Source organism: Mugil cephalus, chromosome 2, assembly GCF_022458985.1.
Source record: "Mugil cephalus isolate CIBA_MC_2020 chromosome 2, CIBA_Mcephalus_1.1, whole genome shotgun sequence".
Taxonomy (NCBI): domain Eukaryota; kingdom Metazoa; phylum Chordata; class Actinopteri; order Mugiliformes; family Mugilidae; genus Mugil; species Mugil cephalus.
Window position 1 is genome coordinate 29,002,065 of NC_061771.1, and position 14,041 is coordinate 29,016,105.

General features: G+C 43.1%; 1 protein-coding gene and 1 non-coding gene across 2 annotated transcripts in view; both read left to right on the top strand.

The window, feature by feature from the left end:
* Positions 1–4,547, top strand: part of slit1b (slit homolog 1b (Drosophila)) — an 88,655-nt gene extending 84,108 nt beyond the window's left edge. Inside the window, exons 34-38 of the mRNA XM_047577250.1 lie at positions 832–986; positions 1,079–1,290; positions 1,841–1,965; positions 2,136–2,344; positions 3,221–4,547. Of these exons, the coding sequence (XP_047433206.1) occupies positions 832–986; positions 1,079–1,290; positions 1,841–1,965; positions 2,136–2,344; positions 3,221–3,489 (970 nt within the window). The 3' untranslated portion in view covers positions 3,490–4,547. The remainder of the gene's footprint in view (positions 1–831; positions 987–1,078; positions 1,291–1,840; positions 1,966–2,135; positions 2,345–3,220) is intronic.
* A 1,337-nt stretch (positions 4,548–5,884) lies between these two features.
* Positions 5,885–5,957, top strand: trnav-cac. Its single transcript has one exon. It is a non-coding gene; the product is annotated as a tRNA-Val (tRNA).
* The last annotated feature ends 8,084 nt before the right edge of the window (positions 5,958–14,041 follow it).

Below are 14,041 nucleotides of genomic sequence, written 5' to 3' on the forward strand. Positions count from 1 at the left end.
GGACAGATGACACCAGCCGTGTGGGTATTCTGATTTAATCATAGATGCAGCCAGAGGACACTCAGAGTTGAGGGTCCACTCGATCAGATGTCGAGGGCTTAAATGTTTGTGTGGTTTTGCCGCTCCATCTGGCAGGTTCACAAACACTCCTGAGTGTGATGAGCAGCTGTAGTGAAGAGGACATGATAAAAAAAAAAAAAAAACATAGAGAGAGATGACAGAACAGACAGAGACTGGGAGAAGAGGCAGGAATGTGGAGAACAGTGAGGATACAAAAAAAGTATAAAGCCATAAATTCAGCCTGGAAGTCAACGGAGAGATTCCCAATGGAGAGGCTCCAGACAAAGGGTTTGTGAGAGTTGCAAGTTGTGAACTGATCCAGCAAAGGGAAGGATATGCACACAGAGCAGGAAAATGGATTATGGCATGGCAGTTTGTTTTTGGAGTATTTCCGCCCTCTAGTGGGCAGATTTTGTTTCGTGCCTCTTTAATGGACATTTCACATTGAGGGCCGTTCTCAGAGTTGGAGCTTCTGCCACGTTTCCTTATATAAACTCAGTATTCTCCAGATCAGTTTTTCTCCTCACAGCTACCAGTCTGATGTACAGCCCAATTCACATTTAATACATATTGTATTATTGGCCGCACACTAATGCTGGGTTAATTCATGGTTGTCAAGTTGTTTTGCATCAGCACCAGCCATAAGGAAGCTAACGAGAAGAAAAGAATCTGTGGTAAATGTTTGATTTTCAAGTACAACACTGACACTTTCTATAAACTAAACTTTCTATATTTTATGTAAAACTTGCGTGTTGTTGCTTCTGTGAACAGTGCGGAGACAGTGAACGATGGGCGTTTCCATACAGTCGAGCTGGTGACCTTTAATCGGATGGTGAACTTGTCGGTGGATGGAGGAGAGCCGACGACGCTGGACAGTCAAGGCCGGAGCCAGGCAGCGACGGGGGAGGCCCCCCTGTACGTGGGAGGTAGGAGCCCCTCAACTCAGACCTTTCTATTCGTCTTTCAGATGTGTTCAAAGTATTTTCAGACACGAGCGATCCGTTGCCCGTGTGTTCAGGTATGCCTGAGGAGGTGATGCCTACCTCCCTGGGTCTCTCCTCTCACTCCCTCAACACGTCCAGTTTCCATGGCTGCATCAGGAACCTTTACATCAACCATGAGCTGCAGGACTTCACCCGTAGCCACATGAAGCCGGGGGTGGTGCCGGGCTGTCAAGCCTGCCGGAAGCTCTACTGCCTGCATGGCATCTGCCAGCCCAACACTGCACAGGTAGCGACACACATCATCAACCTGTGTCAAAGGTGGAACTCTTGACAAACGTTATACAATAGTTCAACTTCCCTTTCAGCATCAACATCTATTTTCATGTCCTGTTTGCTTCAAAGCGTCAAAAGCTGAACAGGGGGTGCGACGAAACGTGTTTGATCTGAGCTCACTATCAGTTTTCACCTGTTTCAAAAGTTTTTAACCAGTATTGTGTGTTTCTCCCTACATGTTCAATGTGTAGGGCTTAAAGTATCTCCAGTAGCCTGTCAGATCTCATATGTGTGGCGTTTGATCGCATTTAAAAAAATAAATAAATAAAAAATCAACATTTGTTGATGTAGAATATTGTCAGATTTCACTTGTCGGAAAGACAATCTTTTTTTGTATAAATTGAAACCGAGGTGAATGGTTAAATTTTATAATCAAATAATTCCACAAATGAATTAGCTTACAAGGGTTGATTGTTGAAAGTCACGGAATACAGCTGTCAGGTGTAAGTATTTATTATTTGTCACGTGAAAGTTAATGTTAGTGAGCATGTCTTCTCTTGCAGGGCCCACAGTGTCACTGCCAAACGGGTTGGACAGGACAACACTGTGACCAGCCAATAGCAGCAGGCCTTGCTGGACTTGACGTTGTCACCACGGCAACAGGTGTCAACCCGTGTGATGGCAGCAAGTCAGTGTGGTTTACTGCATTAAGACACATTACAGATGTTTGTTAGTCGTGACTTTGCGTACCAGGAGCTTTGAGATGTGCCTTCGTCATAAATGTTAGTCTTCATTTCACTATATTAAACAGATATGGGTTGAACTCTCACCTTCCTCCTCACTGCTTTTGATTTACAGGTGTGTGAAGGGAGTGTGCATGGTGTTGGACGCGCAAACCTACCGCTGCGACTGCGAGCAGGGATATCACGGAGCGCTGTGTAACCTCCAGGAGGAGGCGGCAGGTTCCTGCCAGGCTCTGCAGTGTCTGCACGGCCAGTGTCGGAAGACGGAGGATGGAGAGAGCTGCGTCTGTGAGCCGGGATACACCGGAGAGAACTGTGATATAGGTACTAGGAATTAATGTTGGACATGAAGTATATTGACTTCTGGATTTAAGTTTTTAATTACGTGAACATTGCAGAAACCCTGTGTCAGCCTCCAATGTAGACAGACTGTAATGAATCGTAATATAAAAGACTTCAACATTATAGAATGTGTAATACTTCTATAATACTTTTATAATATATGGAGCCATGTAAAAGATTTCATTCCTCAGAATTTTCTACATTTCTTCTTAAAAGTGTCTCAAAACATCAGTGGATTTTCCCTCAAAGTAGAGGCCCCAATCAAACACATTATAAAGAAATACTATTTCTATAGATTTAAATATGCATTTACGTTTATTCAGAAAAATCAACCAGTATTAAATATCAGTGATTGGAGTATCTTGGTCCTTACCATCACACCATGGTGGTTCAGTGTTCTCCTCATGGTGCATTCATAAACATTAACCAATGTGAGAGAGGCCTTTAGCTGCTTAGAAGTTCCCCTGGGTTCCTCTGGTTCCTCTCAGATTATTATGGAGTGATCTCTGTTGGTGGACCACTCCTGTGGAGGAGAACAGTCGTCTTCAATCTGTCTGTGGATTATTTGTGGATTTCAAACTCTTAAGAGATGGTTTTGTAACCTCCTCCAGTCTGATGAGCAACAACATCATTTAAATTTGTGGGGGGAAATTTTAATATATATATATATATAACAAATGTCTAATCAACCAAAGATTTTGCAACTCCCCCTGCAGTACCTCCGCGGACCCTCTAGGGGTCACGGGCCCCCTTTTGAAGACCTATGGGTTAAAGGTTTACTTTTCTTATTTACTTGGTTACTTATTTCTTATTTATTTAATATTATTTTAACCACAAGTGTGGGCTACCTTCCCGCAGAGTCCCCGTGTCGAGGCGATCCGGTCAGGGATTACCACCGGCTTCAGCGCGGCACTGTCCTCTGCCAGACGTCAAAACCTTTCTCCTGGGTGGAGTGTCGGGGTCGTTGCCGGGCGGAAAGCGAGCGGGCCGCCGCCACCGCCATCACCCCCTGCTGCGCCCCCCTGAGGGTCCGACGCCGGCGGCTCTCCTTCGAGTGCGACGACGGGACCTCGTTTACGCAGGACGTGGAGAAGCCCGTGGAGTGCGGCTGCAAGGAGTGCGTGTAGTACTGTTGGAAGTGATGGCGCACCACATACACACAACACACACACACACACAGCTGAAGAAGTACACACACTGTAGGTTTCCCATCACTGATACACAGACATTTTTTTGTTTTGTTTTTTTTTTTTTTTGTGTGTGTGTGTGTTTCTCGCACACAGTTTTTGTAACATGAGACATTTCTTCCCCGGTCGAGACATGAAATCAACGAGTCAACCTCATCATCAGCCTCCTGGTCTTGATGCGGGAGAACCCGCGCCCCTGCTAACTAACTCCTACTCATTATCGCCACTCGACTGCTGCTCTTCAGTCACTCGCACAGCGAACTTGTCGCAGACAAGCTGGGACTCACTTATGGAATAAAAGCTTCGGCGGTTACGGTCGATCATGGAAAATTACTGTTTTGATCTGCGGCCCACATAACTACACACGTGTGTCTGGTTTTCTACAGAAGTGAAGGCCGTTTCTCTGACAGGCTTTAAGCGTTAGTCGTTTTTTGTTGTTGTTGTTGTCGTTTTTTTTGACGTGAGTGAAGTTTACCAAAGCCACAGCTAATGATCCACCTCTGAAATTCCTCAACCAGCCTCAGTTTTTGCATTTTCCTTCTCTTAAATGAGCATGAACCATAAAGCAGTGCGCTCCATCCTCCGCGCACCTCAGTCTCTGAACTCTCTAAACCATTGCCACACTACTGTTCCCAAAAGTGGTGCGTTTTTCATCAGTGCCGACTCAAAATATGTCCGTGAACAGTTTCACACAGCATGCCATGTGATGATGTGTACCACCGGTTCTCTCATTAACTGTATGTGTAGAGGTGAAAACATTTTATTTTATTTTTTTTTCTTCAGATCTAGATCTTGACAATTGTCGTGTTAATCGGGACAGTTTGTGTGTAGGATCGATACTAATGTGTTGTTTTATGATGAAGTCCACTGATTTGATTTGCACACCGACCAGCCACAACATTATGACCACTGACAGGAGAAGTAAACGACATTTAAACCATCTTTTGACAATTCAGTGGGAAACTTTTGGACCTGGTTTTCATTCACGTGGATGTCACTTAGACTTGGTTTTCATTCACGTGGATGTCACTTAGACATCACAAGGCCATCACAAGACCTGGCCTCCAAATTCCCCGATCAAGTATCTGTGGGATGATCCACAGAGGCCCCTCCCCTCAACTCATAGGACCCAAAGACCCCCATAGGAGACCTACACAATATTAGGAAGGTGGTCATAATGTTATGCCTGATCAGTGTACATGGGCTGTTTGTATTTCTTCAGATGAATTTCTATAATAGAGGCCTAAAGGTACAGTCCAAATGCATCAACAAGAAAGTTTCCTCACATCAAACTGTCAAAAAAAAGAAGAAAAAAAAAGATGCAAGTAATTATAATAATATATGCACTAATTGATTAGATAACAGATAAAGGTTTTTAATGATCTGGTTCATGTTCTGATGCTGTTAAATGCTTGTTTATACCAGTAGTTTTAATAAAATACAACTTTATTTGAACTTTGTGGGGACGTAAAATTCAGCCACAAACTCTGTGATCGTCCTTTAAATTTACAGTTTCAAAGAAATGTCCTTCTTGACCGTGTTTGTCTCCTCCTTTATCGGACTTATCACGCAACATCTGCACGGAGTCAAAACGTGCAGCACGAGCAGGAGCAGTTAATGCTTTGTTTCAGATCAGAGCAGGATTTCCATACATCCCCGTGGACAAGCATGGCCCCCACGAGGAAACGCTCCCTGACGAGGAAAACAATCGTCCTCATAACCAGCACCACCTACTGTTTGAAAAGGGTTCAAACATCAGTCAGATTCACAAATGAACAGTGAGGACAAAGGTCGAGGCGCCGCCGTGTTCCACTTCCTCCCACGTGACATGAACGCAGCCTAAAAAGGTCAGAGGTGACAGAGTTCATGGGGGCTGAGAGAGGCTGCTCACCAGGCGTCCTTTCTCTCAGCGTAGAGTGGCATTAAGAGGAGGAGGAGGAGGAGGGGGTGGCAATGTCCGTCTGTTCTCCTTCTTCTGCTTTTGTGAGGACCTTTTCTTTCATGTCTGGCCGTTAAAAGCCTTTTGAGGGTCAAGATCTAGGACTAACTCCAAAATTAAGGCTAAATTGTGGTCACAGCTGTTTTTTGTTTTGTCTTTTTTAATTTATTTTTTATAACCGTTCTTATCTCCTGGTGTTGGACAGCCTTTACCTTCCATTCATTTACGTCAGACAGTATTAAAAAAAAACAGTATTAAAAAACAACATCTATCTATCTATCTATGCTAATTGTCTGGTTTTACCACTGCCAGGAAATGTGGGCATGTGTAGTCCATATTTAGATACAGTCTGCGGTTAAAACTCCGGATGTCGACAATATAATGAGGTCGCCGTCAGTTTCCGTAGTGTAGTGGTTATCACGTTCGCCTCACACGCGAAAGGTCCCCGGTTCGAAACCGGGCGGAAACATGTTTGCTTCTTTTAAGTTTTATTTTGATTCAAAGGAGCTCAAACATGCAATATGTGGATAAAAAATTTGAAGAGTGAGAAATAAGAGTAGGAATGTTAAAGAAACAATACCCATGCAATGAAAGGGACGTGGAGGGTCAATGTGAAAAGCAGCATTAGGTGTTGTTATGAGCAGCAGCAGAAATGCCGAAGTGTGTGTGTGTGTGTGCGTGTGTGCGTGAGACATTGTGAGACTCGTGCGATGACAGGATGACTTCTCTCATAACGAGCCTCAGAATGCGGTGATGCATCAGTGAGAAGCTTCCTCTCCGATCTCCGTTTTGTCGGAGAGTCAGTGAAGGCATCATCTATATATATATATATATGGACATGAAACTGAATATTATGCATATTTATATGCATAATATTCAGTTTCATGTTCAGTATCATGTTTTTGTTTGATTTTTATTTAACCTTTCAGTGAAAATGTCCTCGTCTTTCTTTATTATACACACGGTAACAAACTAACAGATATGTAATATATATATTATGAGCTTATAATGCATTTGGATTTTTTTTTTTTTTTTTGGTATTTTTATATGTTGAAGAGGATGTTGTCGTCTGTAGCCTGTAGAGAAATCATTGTTGGCGTCATTCGTGGGAATTTAACGAAAAGAAAACTTCTGCCGTAACTTCTTTTAATTCCCTGTTTATTTAAATAAAGAGCTGCTTCCCCTCCATTGTCTCCCCCTCCTCTCTCTCTCTCTCTCTCCTGCGCCCACTCTTTCTTTTCAACCTTGACTCTGGCTTCCTCGTCGTCGCCGCTCTGACCTTTGACCTCATTGTGCCAAGGCCATCCAGCGCGAGAGGCTGACGAGTCGACGGCGGCGCGGGAGGGAAAGGTGGACGGAGCGATGGAGGGGGGGGAGGAGGAGGAGGATGGGAGGCTGCTGAGAGGGGAAAATGGAGGACAAAGTAAGAAAGGATGGCTGGAGCAGAAAGAAAGAAATAAAGACAGAAAGAAAAAGAGACGTCCCGCTGGGAGGAGGAGGGCTGGTGGTGGAGGAGGAGGAGGAGGAGGAGGAGGAGGAGGGCAGCGCTTGGAGACTGAAGCCGTTTAATGAAACAGTGATTTATGCGTCCCTCCGTAACCATAAAACATAATATATACCCCCATCAGCTTTGACAGTGGGCCTCCTCCCCCAGCGCACACACACACACACACACACACACACACACACACACAGCCTCCTCTCCAGTGAAAGCTGCCGCGTCTCTCCATCACCCCCACCTCACCTCTGCAAACCATCCAGTCAGCCAGCCTCCCACCCCTCCCTCAACCTCCCTTCATCGCCATCTTCATCACCCCTTCCCCCTCTCCTCTCCTCTCCTCTCCTCTCCTCTCCTCCGTTTCTCCTGTTTTTTAAAGGAGGATAAAATCGCGGCAGCAGCACCTTCCCAACCCCCCAGTTCCAATAAAGCCTCCACATCTTGTCACTCCTGCACACAAAGACCACACCCCCCCTCCTCAAAAACACACACACACACACACACACATATATATATATATACAGTACTTATATACCGACTCTGCAGTGAACAGATGGCAGGAGACACAATTACTTCACGGTTTCTACTCAAACTGGGAAAAAAAAATACACAATCGTTTTTTTTTTTCTGCACAAAATAATTCAGAATTCGAGAAGAGTTTTTGACGCGGGAAACGTTATACGACTTAGTTTAACGTAGCTGATCACAGTCTGACTGTTTTCAGGCCTAAAATCAACATGGCCGCCCACAACCAATCACCATTTTTTAGGGAAAGGTTCTTGTGAATATTACACGTAAGGTTGAGTAAATTGAAAGCTGTTCATAAATATATTGTAGCAACACTGTTGACATGCGATAAATCCACACACTGCTTTATATTAAATAACTAAGAAAGAGGAGGAAGGACCTTGCACCACCTCGGAGCAGGTTGGGTCAATGGGGGACTAAAGGAAAAGAACACAATCAAATCAAATCCTGAGTAAACTCACTTTATTATTATTTAGCTAATTAGAAGGTGGTTGCTGACATTTTACTGGTTTATAGTCATTTTTTTATTAATAAGTGACTGGATTTCGTAAAGACGTGATCATAATAAATCATATGCTAGATATATCCCATAGAGTTCAAAAGTCCATCGATTATATATCGACCCTTAGAATCAGACCTACACATTTAACCCTTAGGAGGTTTATTTAGTTATACTACTTATACTACTACCTATACTACTTATAAAAAACCTGGTCTGACGATGGTGAAGTTGCAGCCTCTGATAAGGAGACGAGCACGGGCCTGGTATCAATAATGTATCGCTGGTAAACACATCGATCGGTTCAGGGTCATCGCTCTCAGCTACGCACAAACCAGCAAACGATCATGTTATTTGATTTATTATTATTAGTTATCTGCTTCCGTCTGGCCGCGTTAGTGCAGCAACAAAAACTCTCCTTCATTTGAGCGTGTAAGCGTTGAAAGTATTTTTTTTATTCCTCTTCCAGAAAGCAGCAATTAAAACACTTAATGCAAAAAGGCTGACACCAATGTTTACGCACATGCAAAAAAAACTGTTCACGCAGACGTGAGCACATCAAAAAATGTCAGGTTTGTAGATTAATTACATGATAACATAATATGAATCTGCGTTTGCATTTTATTCCAGAGGATGAGCATTTTGTACTTTTGATTTGACTTATTTCTTTCAAGAGGCTCCAAAAAAAAAACATTGAGATCAAACAGCTGAACCCTGAACCACGTGACTCCTAAACGAGGTGCAGGAGTGATGCCGTGACCCTCCAGGTGGACGAGGCGTTTATTTGTTGGGACTCTCGGGTTAATTATTAGTGTGTGGTTAATTGTGTGAATGGCGTCGATGCCGCCTCGCAGCAGCAGGGGGCAGTAAGTTCTCCACACCTGCTCGCGATGGTGCCGGTTTCACCTGCGCAACACACACACACACACACACACACACGGATCCACTCATCTTTCCTCCTCTTTCGCCTCCTCGCCTCTGGTTTCCTCTCCTTATCTTTTCTCTCTGTTCTCTCCTTCTCCTCTCACTCACTCATTCGTCTTCTCGGCTCTTCTTACTCTCACGGTTCATTGTTCTTCTCCCAGTTTTCTCCCTTTTTTTTGTTTGTTTGTTTATGTTTCCTGTCCGACGTCCTTGCCCTCTTGCTCCACTCTTCCTCCTCCCGTGTCTCTTTCTCATCTTTCACAGCATCTCAGCCTCTCTCTCTCTCCTCCTCCTCCTCCTCCTCTTCTTCTTCTTTGTCTCCTTTCTCCGGCACTTTTGTGCAGCTTTTCTATGTAATTATAACTCGTCTTAAATCCTAATTTTTTTGTCCCCCACTCCTTCCCTGCACATTCTTCTACTTTTCTTTCCTTAATGTATGCGGTTCTCCACTTATAGCTTTTTTTTTTTGCTTTCTTCGCCCATGTTCTTATTTACATTCCCCACTTCTGTGGGGGGAGAAAAAGTCCATCGCCTTCTCATTCTTTCTTTCATTCTTCTCTCCATCACCTTCTCCTCAACACGCACTCCTCTTTCACTCACTTCCCTTTGATCGCGTCTATCAGTTCCTTTATCACCTCTTTCTTCCTCTCCTCCTTTCTTTTCGCCCCTCCCCCCCCCCCCCCCCCCCCCCCTCCATCCCTCCCTCCCTCTGTATTCTCCCTCCCCTCCGCTCCTCTCGTGCCGGTGTCTCGGCCGTGGAGCAGATGTCGTTTTATTGATATGATCATGGTTAGTGGTCTCCAGGTGCTCATCGGATCCACCGCGCAACCTCCTGCAGGCGGCTCGACACGCACACGCACGCACACGCACGCACGCGCACGGGTGCACGCGCGCACGCCCCGCGGCTACTGCATCTCAAAGATACAGAGGGCATCGAGAGGTGAAAGGAGGGGGGGGGGGCATGAGATGAAGACGAAAGGGGGGATGAAGACGCTCAACAAATTTAAGATGAAGGGGTGTAAAGAACAGAGGGAAAGATGGAGGGAGGGGGAGGAAAGACGTTATGAAAGGAGGTTTGGGGGGAGGTTGGAGAGATTGGGGCGGGGGGGAGGAGGGTTGACAGCGCCAGAGGCAAACTGAATATTTCAGGCATTTGCTAAAAGAAGTTGAAACTACCAAGGTGACCTGGGAGGAGTTGCTGCTGCTGCTGCTGCTGGAAAAAAAAAAAGAGAGAAGAGAGAAAGAACTAGTGATAGTGAAAAGATTGTCCCCTATAGAACAGAGTTTCAATCACTTTCAATTAGATTTGACCTTGTTGAACGTTTGCTCCGTCTCTTTCTTTCGGTGTCAAATTAAGTTGCGAATGAGAGGTTTTCATTTAGTCTCCTGAAAAAAAAAATGAAAAGGAAGGGGAAAAAAGAAGTTTAATTTATTATTTTTATTTGTGTGTGTGTGTGTGTGTGTGTGTGTGTGTGTGTCACGGCCAAATAAATTGCGGAGGAGCGGAACATGAAGGTTTGACCGAGGCTGTGAGGTCTCCGGGTTCTTCTGCCACAGGAGGAAGTTTAATTTATTTCTTATATTCTCTTTGAGGTCGTGTTTTTTTTCTTTTCTTTTTTTTTTTTTTTAACTTTGAAGAACGTGAACCGTTCTTGACAAACGTGAAACTTAAAATAGGCCAAATTAATTTTCTGTGAACAGAGTGAGAACGTGAATGGAACATTTATTTATTTATTTTCCCATTTGCACCCAAACTGTGAATACGACTTATCGTCACGTTTTAATTTTATATTAATTTGATGGCTCCTCAAATTAAATTCATCACTTGAGTGACTGTTAAAATAGCTTCTCGTTCCCCATTTGCATAACTTAGCGTATTAGCATATTTTCACAGTGATCACATTAGCTAGAGGAGGTTTATGGAAGTGGCAAAATAAAAAAATAAAAAAGATTTTTACACTCTTTCGAAGGTTAGTTTTCTTTAATTTATTTTTTTTATACATTGTGGAAGAGGGATGGAAAATGTAAGATCTCACTTGCTGTGTGCATTACAGTCACTCTTTTCATGGTTATATTTAATTATTTTTATCGATAAAACTATGGTTTGCAGATGCCCTGAGTATCATTTTGTTGGGAAGTTCGCAAAGATGTTAGATACTATAAGTAAAAAAAAAAAAAAAAAAGACAAATATGTGAATGTGGGATGGAATTACAAAATCCCTTTTCCTCTTTTATTTTCCCCTGGTTTACTGCTGTAATCTCACTATAATTAATCCTGAATAAAATGAGGTCAGCAGCACATGAAAGGAACCAGGGCTCACTAAGCGGTGCCATAGTTTAGTGACATTAGGACTTAGGGTGTGATATCAAACGCTTCGCTGCGTGCAGTGATGTGCAGGTTCAGCTACACAAGCAACTTTTTATATTAATATTTTGATATTTTGAACATCTTTGTTTTTACTGCATCCTGCTGGGGATGACTGCTGCCATCAAGGGGTGTCATTGCCATGGGGTGGGGGTTACATGTCTAACATCCACATGAATGAATGTCAGGTCCAAAAGTTCCCCAGAAGAACCCTGAATTGTTTTATCTCCTTCTTTTTGCATTTATACCAACATTTTTATATTGTTTATTCTATTTTTTACCTGATTATTTATCTTTTACACAGTCCTGCCCCTATGTATGCGGTTGCAAACTGCAATTTCCCCATTGTGGGACAAAATAATGTTTTTTCTATTCTATTCTATTCTATTCTATTCTATTCTATTCTATTCTATTCTATTCTATTCTATTCTATTCTATTCAGATGGTTAATGTTATTTACTTCTCAGTGGTCATAATGTTGTGGCTGATCGGTGTATATTCAGTATATATACACTATCAGGCCGGCGTCTGACACTTTGACATGAAGCGTCGTGTGGTTTGCAGCGGTTATCTATGGCTACTCTCCAGAATAAATACACACACTGAGCCTGGGACGAACGGCACAAAGGACGAAGCCTGATGAGGCCTTTTTGAGGAGCGTGGAGATTTGGAGGAGGAGGGTGGAGCAATGGAGGTTAATCAGTCCCGCAAAATCATACCATTCATTACAAATGTTGTCATGTTCAATTCGTCATGCAACTTTACGCTTCTTTTTCAAGGTTGCAGTATTACATTTTTATTTGTTATTTTTTTGGTTCATGATGGTATACTATCATAAAATAGTACAATACCGCGCACTGAGGCCAGTGCCAGCCCCCGCTTCACCAGCACATGCTGCTACTCATTCTCTATTGACACCGTTTTGACTTGTTTCATGGTCACCTCGTGTCTTTTCAGCCGCGCCTATTGTGGCAGGCGCTCACCGAGTTGATATTTTGAAAGACGCCATTGTCCCCTATGGTTGCGCTCTGGATGTCTTTCAGTGTCACACCATTGTTCGCTAGCTACCGCCATGTCGCGGATGCTCGTGCTGTTGATGCGAAAAGTTCTGGTTCTACACACTGGACGGTGATGCGACGGCTGCTGCCTTGTGTATTAATGTCATGTGTTTATTTGACTGAAGTATTTGTGGATAACTGAAGAGACCGTAGGGCGGTTTTCAGTCGTCTGCCCTCTGTGACCCGGCTCTGCCGCCGCTGTTAATTAAAAATCCACAACTATGGCCTTTATTCAGTCTGGGACAGCTCCAAGTCCTTGTATCTCTGTTATATGTTCTGTTGGCCCTGTTTATTACTGACCTGACCAAGTTCCTGCATGTGTGTGCTCATCATTTTATTGCTTTTATTGCATTCGTACGGTATATCTAATCTTTACCATTCATCTGTACACTGGTCATCCCTGTCTCTTGGTAGTCTAGTCCAACCACAGGTGCACAAGGGCCAATTTTAGGCCCCATGAAAAAGAAAATCATACTGGGCTGAAGGGTCCGTTTACCATTCGTTCATTTGAATTTTAGTTTAGACCTGAAACTCAATAAAATTGACTTTTATTTACTGTTAAATTTAAAAATTTTAAATATTTCCATTTTCATGTAGAAAACTCAAGGTCAACGACCTTTATATTATCACTCTTCCTTATGAGGTAAAACTAAGTCCAAGAAATTTATGTACAGACGCCTTCACGGCCTAACGTCACTGTGTCATCACAACGTTAGCTGGAGGCAAAACAGAAGGAAGCTTGAGACAAACACAGTCACATTTAAACGTAAAAATGTCGTCTTGTTGTATTTTTAGCTGCAAAAACTGAAAAATCAAAAACATCACTGTGAAGTTTTATCACATGCCAGCCGCTGACAGTCGTAGACAAGTTTGGTTTGGCTTCGGTGATTAAAAGAAAGGACTGGAGTGAGACAATGTGCACACTTCATATCAGGTCAGATTAATTTGTAATGCATCATCAGCTTCAACCTGGAAAACGTGGCTAAAATTTCATTAAGTTAAATAACTTATTTAGGGAATTCTTGTTACACGTTAATGCTAATGATAACTACAAGCTAACGTAACATTGCATGTTTCACAGGTCTCCAAGCAGAAGTTGCATTCACAGTGACTTCACTTGCTTCTTGTGATATCTTTGTAGGTTTGGTGAATATAGTCTCATCAGTCAGAGTCAACTTTTTAAAATAACACTCACGGGCTCTGGGAGTGAGTGTAGTGTATTCTCTAAAATATGCGTTTCCCTCGTCCAGTCTTGCCAAAACAGCCCATTTAAATACGCTAACTGGTGTTTACAGGCTATAGTGTTTGAGATGTTTGGCATCCAGTTAAGCCCCGCCCCTCAAAAAACGTCACATTGGTTACAAACCGTGAACGGGTCTATAAGAAATACAAGAAAAACACATGCAAGGTGAAAGTGATACTGTATTTTATAACGTTAAAACATCTTTTTGAACATAAGAACATAAATGCTGATACAGATACACATCATAACAACATTGTTTACGCATGTACAACTACAGACATTAGGCCACTGCCTGTGGTGCTGAATGAAGCAGCTACTCTCAGCGTTCATGTAGCGATGGACCTTGGATACACTGTAGATCATATATGTAATCAGCTTGAGAACTTGGACCCTGGTCTGGTCTCCATGGCCCAGTAGTCTTCAGCAGCTCCCACATAA